Source organism: Tiliqua scincoides, chromosome 5 (assembly GCF_035046505.1).
Source record: "Tiliqua scincoides isolate rTilSci1 chromosome 5, rTilSci1.hap2, whole genome shotgun sequence".
Taxonomy (NCBI): Eukaryota; Metazoa; Chordata; class Lepidosauria; order Squamata; family Scincidae; genus Tiliqua; species Tiliqua scincoides.
In genome coordinates this window covers 140,692,566-140,703,393 of record NC_089825.1, presented here as the reverse complement: position 1 = coordinate 140,703,393, position 10,828 = coordinate 140,692,566, and the positions used below count along the sequence as shown (strand labels likewise).

The 10,828-nt window shown below is 47.6% G+C and overlaps 1 protein-coding gene and 1 pseudogene across 1 annotated transcript; both read right to left on the bottom strand.

Moving 5' to 3' along the window:
• Window positions 1-1,810: 1,810 nt before the first annotated feature.
• On the bottom strand, window positions 1,811-3,314 carry LOC136653934 (olfactory receptor 4Q3-like; annotated as a pseudogene).
• Window positions 3,315-7,506: 4,192 nt separating this feature from the next.
• LOC136653933 (olfactory receptor 4Q3-like) lies at window positions 7,507-8,160 on the bottom strand. Its single transcript, XM_066630800.1, has one exon. It carries the CDS (start codon window positions 8,158-8,160, stop codon window positions 7,507-7,509), a length of 654 nt encoding a protein of 217 aa, XP_066486897.1.
• Between the last annotated feature and the right edge of the window lie 2,668 nt (window positions 8,161-10,828).

The window sequence follows — 10,828 nt, the reverse complement described above, 5'->3', positions numbered from 1 at the left end:
GGCCTCAGGAAGCCTCCTGGATGTGACAGGAAGTCACAGAAGCGAACAGGAAATAAACCAGAAGTGGCTTCTGAGAACTGAAAGTTGCTTCTGGTCTCATCCAGGAGGCATTTTGAGGCTGGTGGAGTGAGCTGTGGGCCAGCAGGGTCAGGAAGCAAGCTCCAGGGACTCAGTGCAGCACTGAACATTGGGATGCAACCCACCCACATCCCACAGTTTGACAAACACTGGTTTAGCCACAGTTTACACTACACAAGTCTATGCAGTTGTAAAATACTATGTGTATAATACTGCATTTGGCAATAGGATGGGGGATGTAAGAGAACTACAAAAGCTTTGATGATACCAAAAAAACTAAGGGCGCAATCCTAACTTACACTGGAACAAGCAGGCCAGCATGCATGCACTGTATCCAGCGCAAGTTTCAGGCAACGAGAGGATCGGCCAGGGGCAAGGAGAAATGTTTCCCTTACCTCGGGGAGAGCCACTGCAGTCCAAATGGGGCTACTCAGATCTGCTCCACATCTGGAGGTGGCGCAAATCCAAGCAACCTGGGACTGCCCTGGGCCACCTGGGAATGGGACTAGGATCTGGCATAACTGCAGGATCCTGGCCCCGCCTCACGCTCCCTGCCCATGGCCCCGCCTGCCTCCCCCACCCCAAAATGCCTCTCTTCTGCTTCCTCCCTGCCCTCCCACACACCCCCAGACCCCTTTGCCAGCCTGGAGGGACCGGTGCAAACTTACCCTGCTGTGGCTGGATCCAGCACTGGGAGGCCGACACAAGTCCCTTGCGCCAACCTCCCTGCAGTTGTGTCAGTGCGAAAGTGCCTTATGGCACTTTTGCGACAACGCTGGGCTGGTACGAGTGACTTGCATCAGCCCAACCCAATGTTCGGTTTGGGCCCTAAGATCACCATTGAAATCTGAGCCTCTGGCAGCCCAATCCAAACCAGTGCTGGTACAGCAGAGCCAAATGTATCCAGTGCTCCTCAGGAGCAGGCTGGAGATATTTTCTCCTTGACGACAAGTAATGCCCCAGCCTGCCCAATGGGGCTACTTGGATCTGCACCATCTATTTAGCTGGCGTAAATCTGGGCAACCCAATGTAGGTCTTCTAGTCCTGGGAGAGGGGATAGGATACTGCAGAAGAGACCTACTCTGACCCTGCCTCCCCTTCCGGACCTGTCCCACCCCCAGTTCCACCTTCCCCCCACCCCATTACACCCCCCTTTCTGCCTCTGTTCTGCCCTCCCACTGCCTCTGCCACTCAGAAGTAAGGCCACTCAGAGCCTTATCTCTCCGCACAGGTTTCTGTTAGTTGGAATGCAGCACCAGCCTTTCCACCTGTGCAACCTACATTAGAATAGTCCAAACATGCTTATGGAATGTTTACTATAGGCTGGAACAGCATCGGCATTGGATTGTGCCTGGAATTGTATAAAAATATTAAAAATTCCACAAACAGTTTTTGTGTTACAGTGTTATTTGTGCAGCTTCAAAACTATATAATTATGAACTATTTGAAAGAATTTAGCATGACAAACACATTCAGTAGTAGCCAGTTTCATACTGAATCAAACTACAATATATCCACAAGCAAATGATCAGCAAACATTTTTTACGTAACTGAGAGCCCAATCCTATGCGTGTCTACTCAAAAATAAGTCTCATTACAGTAAATGGGGATTACTGCTAGGAAAGTGTTGATAGGATTGGGCTGTAAGAAACAAAATTAACAGTTTTAAAATGATTTAACAATTGCAAATAATTCGCTGAAATTTAGAGTTCATTTGCACAATGCAACACTTTCACTCCCTTTGATCAAGAAGGAGGCATGTAAACTTTTGTTTCAACTTCCCCATGGCCCCCTTCATTTCTTGGTTCCTCAGCGTGTAGATCAGAGGATTGAGGGCAGGTGTGACCACCATGTAGATAACAGAGGCCATCTTGTTCACATGGGAGTTGGAGGAGGGCTGCATGTACACAAAGATAATGGGACCATAGAAGAGGCAAACTACAGTCAGGTGGGAGCTGCAAGTGGACAGAGCCTTCCTACTATCCTTTCCAAAATGGCCACACAGTGTGGCCAGGATGATGGCATATGAAAGCAGCAAGATCAGAAAGCCAGGTAGGGTTATCACGGCATCACTAACAACTATGACCGTCTAGGCAACATAGACATCTGAACAGGCCAGCTTGATCAACTGTGGGATGTCACAGAAGAAATTATCCAACACATTTGCTCCACAATATGGTAGCTGAGCCATTATTACTGCCTGACAAATGCCATGAATGAGTCCCCCTGTCAAGCAAAGTAGGAGGAGACTGAAGCAGCATTGTGGGTTGATGATGGTTGTGTACTTCAGAGGGTGACAGATGGCCACATAGCGATCATAGGCCATGACAGCAAGGAGGAACATTTCCGCACTGGCAGAGAAGTGGAGGCCAAATATCTGGGCCATGCAACCCCCATAAGAAATGGTACTGCCACTGTTCAATAGATCGGTTGCTAGTTTTGGGGCGGCCACTGAGCCCATTGTCATGTCAAGGAGGGATAGATTGGAAAGGAACAAATACATGGGGCACTGGAAGAGCCTGGGCTCAGACCACACAGTCACCGTAATTAGCAAATTACCCAGAAGAACGGTGGCATAGCAGGTCAACACCAGCGTTAAAAGGTAGAACTGAGCAGAGCGGGAGAAGGAAAAGTTCAAGAATACAAACTCTGTAATGGAGGACCCATTCATCTTGATGGCTGGTGCTAGAGGAAAAACAAATGGGACACTGTTAACACTCCAGGCACTGGTCACATCACTTCCCACACCATATTCTCCTCCTGAAACTACTAATTGAATCAACAAGTTCTTGCTCTTGCAGTCCAAACCTCTGCAGGGCTGGTCTGGGCTGGGCTGGCCTGCACGGTGCATGGCTGGTGACCCAGAGTCTGCTTCCTCCTGCTTACTAGATGAAAACTAGGCTAGCTGGGAGAGATAAGAAAAGTTTTATTAACTTGTCCCCAAGTTACACTGCCCCACACTTATGCTGTCTTTCTGGCCTAATTTTTATTAGCTTTTTGTGAAGTGTTGGATTGGTGATTTATTTATTTATTTATTTATACAGGTATTTATATACCACCTTTCTTTGGTCGTCAGATTTCTCCTCAGACTTTAATCCAAGGTGGTTTACATAGGCAGGCTGTTCTAAACCCCCGTAGGGATTTTTACAATTGAATAGTTCTAGACTTTCATAGAACTCCTCGTTCGAGCTGGATTCCTTCACGGTCTGGCCTCTCTCTCGCCCTTCGCCTCCCATGCTCCACTTGACGGCAACTCCTCTCATAGGATCCAGGGGGTACCACTGCCCCTGATATCTGTCTGTGTTCCATTCCTTTCTATTTGATCAATACTTTGTGACCCTTTTCAACCTAATTTCACTTGTCCTGTGCTTTGTGAAGGAGTGTGGAAGCAAGACAGTCTTTCTATCTGTTCAGTAAGTTTCTGTTCGATATAGGAAGCAGTGGCATAGCTAGAGGGGTTGAAGTAAAAATATTTTTGCTTACCTCCACTTAAGTCCTAGGCCACCTATGGGTCTCCTCAGACGAGCAGCACCCATTTTGGAAAAGAGGGGAAATATTTTATAAGAGGGGGTGATTTGCTACAAATCCACCCTTCCTGCTTCCTCCCAACCCACTGCTTCCTCACCTGCTCTCCTCCTTCCCCGGCCTGCGCATGAACCACTGTGCTGCTGACATACTGACCCTGGGGGATCTGGAGAGGCTGCTGCAGCACAGCCGATACCACTTGCTTTCTCTGGCAGAGACCCAGTGGAGCCCTAGAGAGCACCCTGATTTGCAATTAACGAAGGCTGCAATCCTAACCACACTTTCCTGAGAGCAAGCCCCATTGAACAAAATAGGACTTACTTCTGAGTAGACCTGGTTAGGATTATTTTAAAAAAATGAAAATTATGTGAAGTGTTGCAAACAGAAAAGTAGCTTCTAAATGCAATAAATGATCCTTACACCAAAAACAGCACCCCTAGGGCACAAGCCTAACCAGGTCTACTCAAAGTAAGCCCTACTGTGTTCAATGGGACATACTCCCAGGGAAGTGAGGTTAGGATTGCAGCCTTGGTGAGTCATGGACAAACACATACACATTTAGACTTTAAAACAACCTGTAGCTGCAAAAGTGGCTTAAGCAAGAAAACAGAAGCAACAGATTCAAGAGTTTACAAAGTCATAAAAATAACTGCAATACTCACTCTTGTCACGCGCTAAGTAGATTTGGGTTGGGTCCTATCCATCTCAGTGATCAAAACTTCATTGCAAAGCAATCCTGCATCCTCCAAATATTGTGGTCTCTCCAGAAGGCTCAGAAATGATGGAGAAAGGGAACTCAAGAAATCCAGGTGAGCAAGGTGAGAGATGGAGGTGGAAGTTAGTGTGGTCGAGGATGCTACTCTTACGAAAATGAGAAATCAGAGAACTAGAATAAGACTAAGGACGCAATCCTAACCAACTTTCTAGCACTGATCTAGCCGCAATGCAGCCCCAAGATAAGGTAACACACCTGCCCTTACCTTGAGGAGGCCTCCCTGACAGCCTTCCACTGCAAGATGCACAATGGTACAGCTATGTCAGTGCTGGAAGGTTGGTTAGGATGATGATGATGATGATGATGATGATGATGATGATTAACAGTATTTATATACCGCTTTTCAACTAAAAGTTCACAAAGCGGTTTACAGAGAAAAATCAAATAACTAATGGCTCCCTGTCCCAAAAGGGCTCACAATCTAAAAAGATGCAAAAAGAACACCAGCAGACAGCCACTTGAACAGACACTGCTGGACTGAGCCCTTTGTTTCTCCATACAAGGATGCAAAGGGAGAATTAGAGTGAGAATACTCTCACCCCAATACCTCACCCAATATCACCCCATTTTCCACCTCTGGAAAATGGGAGGACACTGCCCTTCAAGGTTCCCTGGATATCATCCTCCTGCAATCTGAGGACCTTGGATTTCTCACTCTCTGTATTCGTTGCCTTTTCTAAAGGCTTTTTGCTTTTTTTCTGAAGTTGATGAAGACATCAGTATGCTGGACGGTGCTGACTGTTGTTCAGTCCCAAATGGAATAATTACAAATGAATAAGGTTTTGAAGTTCTCATTAACAACAGAACTTTAGAACTTCTGTGTACTTTTTTTCCAGTGCTTTGTCTACATCAGCAGAAGTTGATGCCGTTCATTCATCTAAATCAGTGGTGCCCAAACTTTTGGCAGGAGGGCCATATCACCTGACTGACACTGTGTTGGGGGCCAGGGAAAAAGGAATTAATTTACATTTAAAATTGGAATAAATTTACATACATTTACATAAATGAATATATTAGAGATGGGACTTATATGAATGAATGAAGGTCTCACGATAGTTCACGGCCTATAAAAGGCCTTGCACAAAGCAAGGCTGGCCTTTCCTATGTTGCCACTGATGCTTCACAGATGTGAAACAGCAAGCAGTGGAGGGAGCCCTAGGCCCGCAACTTGCACGAGAGAGTTGGCCCTTGTGCTGAGAGCAATCGCATTGGACCAGCGTGGGCTCCAACAAGTTTTTTGGTGGGCCAGAGGCTCATTGGAGACTTGGGGGCTCCTTACGTGACAGATTGGGGGTCCAAGAGGGTCACAAATGGCCCCCAGGCAAGGATTTGAGCACCTCTGATCTAAATTGTAACCCACCCATCCTTAGTGTGCAAAACTACCCAGAAAGCTAAGCTAGCTGAGAGAAAGAAACTGGCCCAAAGTCCCCTAGCTGAGCAAGAATTTGAATCTAAGACCCCAGTCCTCATAAATCCTTGGCTTCGGTTTCCTTTGCTACATCAGAACGCAGCTCTACTGTCTTTAGTGCTCATACTGTGGTATGTACAGTGAACTGCAGATTTTAGCATCCTCTGGGATTTCCAGATAACTGTGAAAGAGTAGGGCAGCCTGATCCGAAGCTTCCCAGCGCTACAGGCTACAGCAGCGCTGAAATGGCCACAGGACCAAGGACCATTGGTCCTGCAGGAACAAGGAAGCCACTGGAGGTCTCCTCGTGGGAAGGGGACATTTCACCCCTTACCCTAAGCAAAGCCCCCGCCCCCGACCCCACAATGCAGTTACTTGAGTCTATGTCAGATAAACCACTGGTGCAGACTTCAGAAGCCCCATGTCAGGCTTTCGAGACAGAGCAGAGGATACTGCAGAGGAGGCCTCCACCAGTCCAACCCCCCTCCTGGGTCGGTCCCTCCACCGTTTCGCCCTCTCCCACCCTCTTCCGCCCAGGAATGCGTCCCCCACACCCTCCCACCATCCTCTCCATGCCATCCAGCGCTTACCTGATTGACGGTGGCAGTTGGGCCTTCCTTTGTGGCCCTGGCAGGGTGACGCAGGCCTCCCTGCTGGTGCCACTTACTCAAAGGGTGCTACAAACATGCTTTGCAACAGGTTTGTGACACCTAGCTCTGGTGGTACGAGTGTACCACCAACACACAAGCCCATAGGATTCGGCCCTGAGACAGCAGAAGACCATCTAACAGAGTACCTCTTACTCAAGTGTGCCCTGTCCATGTACTCTCCCTGCCTCCACTCCCTGGAACATTAAAAGAATTATCTCTTGCTAGGAACTCCTTCAATTCATGAGCCAGCCTGGGCGCCTGCCAGCCTGCTTCCTGGTGCTCCTACTATTGCCGTACAGGTCAGCTTGATCACTTATGGGATGTGCAGTGCAATCCTAACCCCCAGGATAGTCCAGCACAAGTCACTTGTGCTGATCCGGGGGTGTCACAAACATGCCGTAAGACACGTTTGCACCAACTTTAGAGTCAGAGAGGCTAGCGCAAGGAGTTGCGTTGGCCTCTCCATATGGGATCCAGGCCTGGTGGGGAAAGTTTGTGTTGGCCGAGCTCGGGGTCGGGGGGCAGGTGTGGGGAGGCCAGGGAAGAGGCGAGGAGGAGGTGTTTCAGGGGAGGGAGTGTGGTGGGCATTCCCGGGCTGGGCAGGTGGGGAGTGGGAGGCAGACCATTCCTGGGTGACGAGAAGCAACCTGTTCAGAGGCTTTCATCATCAATCATTGCAGTATGCCTGGGATGATGAGAACTCAAGGGAGAGAAAGATTTTGCTTCCCCTAGAACTGGGTGAAGAGTTTCCAGGATATTATATTGCATATGACACTGGGTACACAATCCACTCTGATGCTGCTGAATTTGCAAGTGTTGTACATGCTTTGGACAACAAATAATGAAATTGTTTGTGTAGGTTCAAAATCATGTAACAATGAATCATAGATTTTTGAAATAATTTAGCATGACACATTCAGTAATAACATTTCATATTGAATCATATTGCAAGATAATATCTACCAGCAAACTATCATCAGTCACTGAAAAAATAAAGCAATAAAATTACTTGCAAATAATTCATTTAGGGCCCAAATGCACAGCAATGCATTTGTTAGGGAAATGAAATTTCACTCCCTCTGAAGAAGCAGGAGGCATTGACACTTGTTTTTCAACTTCCCCATGGCTCCTTTCACCTGTTGGTTTCTCAGAGTGTAGATCAGAGGATTGAGGGCAGGGCTGACCACCATGTAGAATACAGAGGCCATTTTGTCCACCTGGGAGTCGGAGGAGGGCTTCATGTACACAAAGAAAATGGGTCCATAGAAGAGACCAACTACCATTAGATGAGAGCTGCAGGTGGACAGAGCCTTCCTACCACCTTTCCCAAAACGACTACAGATGGCGGCCAGGATGGTGGCATATGAAACAAGCAAGAGCAGAAAGGAGGGTACAGTTACTAGCCCGTCACTTACTATCAAGACTATCTCATCAGCATAGGTTTCTGAACAGGCCAGCTTAATTACCTGTGGGATGTCACAATAGAAATTATCCAAGACATTCGCTCCACAATATGGTAATGGGGCCATGACCACTACTTGGACAATGCCGTGAATGAGTCCTCCTATCCAGCAAAACATGAGGAGACTGAAGCAACATTGTTGGTTCATGATGGTTGTGTATCTCAGTGGGTGGCAGATGGCCACATAGCGATCATAGGCCATGACAGTGAGGAGGAAAGCTTCTGAACCTCCAAAGAAGTGTTGGCTACATATCAGGGCCATGCAACCTCCAAAAGAAATGGTTCCCTCATAAGAACATAAGAACAGCCCCACTGGATCAGGCCATAGGCCCATCTAGTCCAGCTTCCTGTATCTCACAGTGGCCCACCAAATGCCCCAGGGAGCACACCAGATAACAAGAGACCTCATCCTGGTGCCCTCCCCTACATCTGGCATTCTGACTTAACCCATTTCTAAAATCAGGAGGTTGCGCATACACATCATGGCTTGTACCCCATAATGGATTTTTCCTCCAGAAACGTGTCCAAGAGCATCTCCCTATCCACTCTGTCCATTCCCTGCATAATTTTGTATGTCTCAATCATGTCCCCCCTCAAGCGTCTCTTTTCTAGGCTGAAGAGGCCCAAACGCCGTAGCCTTTCCTCATAAGGAAGGTGCCCCAGCCCCGTAATCATCTTAGTCGCTCTCTTTTGCACCTTTTCCATTTCCACTATGTCTTTTTTGAGATGCGGCGACCAGAACTGGACACAATACTCCAGGTGTGGCCTTACCATAGATTTGTACAACGGCATTATAATACTAGCCGTTTTGTTCTCAATACCTTTTCTAATGATCCCAAGCATAGAATTGGCCTTCTTCACTGCCACCGCACATTGGGTCGACACTTTCATCGACCTGTCCACCACCACCCCAAGATCTCTCTCCTGATCTGTCACAGACAGCTCAGAACCCATCAGCCTATATCTAAAGTTTTGATTTTTAGCCCCAATGTGCATGACTTTACACTTACTGACATTGAAGCGCATCTGCCATTTTGCTGCCCATTCTGCCAGTCTGGAGAGATCCTTCTGGAGCTCCTCACAATCACTTCTGGTCTTCACCACTCGGAAAAGTTTGGTGTCATCTGCAAACTTAGCCACTTCACTGCTCACCCCTGTCTCCAGGTAATTTATGAAGAGGTTGAAAAGCACCGGTCCCAGGACAGATCCTTGGGGCACACCGCTTTTCACCTCTCTCCATTGTGAAAATTGCCCATTGACACCCACTCTCTGCTTCCTGGCCTCCAACCAGTTCTCAATCCACGAGAGGACCTGTCCTCTAATTCCCTGACTGTGGAGTTTTTTCAGTAGCCTTTGGTGAGGGAACGTGTCAAACGCCTTCTGAAAATCCAGATATATAATGTCCACGGGTTCTCCCGCATCCACGTGCCTGTTGACCTTTTCAAAGAATTCTATAAGGTTCGTGAGGCAAGACTTACCCTTACAGAAGCCATGCTGACTCTCCCTCAGCAAGGCCTGTTCGTCTATGTGTTTTGAGATCCTATCTTTGATGAGGCATTCCACCATCTTACCCGGTATGGATGTTAGGCTGACCGGCCTATAGTTTCCCGGGTCCCCCCTCTTTCCCTTTTTAAAAATAGGCGTGACATTTGCTATCCTCCAATCTCCTAGCACCATCGCCGTTTTGAGGGACAAGTTGCATACCTTAGTCAAGAGATCTGCAACTTCATTCTTCAATTCCTTAATAACTCTTGGGTGGATGCCATCAGGGCCCGGTGACTTATTGATCTTTAATTTATCAATGAGGTCTGAAACATCTTCTCTTTTAACCTCTATCTGACTTAACTCCTCGGTCAGGAGGGGCCGTTCGGGCAGCGGTATCTGCCCGAGGTCTTCTGCCGTGAAGACAGATGCAAAGAACTCATTTAATTTCTCTGCCATCTCTAAGTCTCCTTTTATCTCCCCTTTCCCTCCCTCACCATCCAGAGGGCCAACCGCTACTCTGGCGGGTTTCCTGCTTCTAACATATTTGAAGAAGCTTTTATTATTCCCCTTAATGTTGCTGGCCATGCGTTCCTCATAGTCTCTCTTGGCCTCCCATATCACCTTCTTACATTTCTTTTGCCACAGTTTATGTTCCTTTTTATTCTCCTCATTAGGGCAAGACTTCCATTTATGGAAGGAAGCTTCCTTGCCCTTTACAGCCTCTCTAACTTGGCTGATTAGCCATGCGGGCACCCTCCTGGATTTAGTGGAACCCTTCTTTCTTTGCGGTATACACCTCTGCTGGGCCTCTATTACTGTTGTTTTAAGCAGCCTCCATGCACTCTGGAGAGATTGGACTCTTTTTACCCTCCCTTTCAACCTCCTTCTAACCAGCCTCCTCATTTGAGGGAAGTCCGCCCGTCGGAAGTCAAGGGTTTTTGTTAGAGATTTGCCTGGTATTCTTCCCCCAACGTGCACGTCAAAACGGATCGCAGCATGATCACTGTTCCCCAATGGCTCAGTAACGTTTACATCTCTAACCAGGTCCTGCGTACCGCACAATATTAAATCCAGAGTCACCTGTCCTCTGGTGGGCTCCGTGACTAGCTGATCTAAGCCACAGTCATTTAGCACGTCAAGAAATCCGGTTTCCTTATCGTGACCAGAACACAAATTGACCCAGTCAATATGAGGATAATTGGTCCCCCATGATTACAACCCTGTCCCTCCTTGTCACCTCCCTGATCTGTTTCCTCATTTCAAGGTCCCCATCAGATTTCTGGTCTGGAGGACGATAGTACGCCCCCAGTATTACATCGCTGCACAAGCCTGGTAATTTAACCCAGAGATTCTACAGTGGAGTCGGACCCACCTTCAATCTCTACTTTGCTGGAATCTATCCCTTCCTTAACATAAAGGGCCACCCCACATCCAACATGCCCCTG

Excerpts from the sequence above, each read along its gene's own strand:
- LOC136653933 (XM_066630800.1), bottom strand. The coding sequence starts at position 8,160 with ATGGCCCTGATATGTAGCCAACACTTCTTTGGAGGTTCAGAAGCTTTC.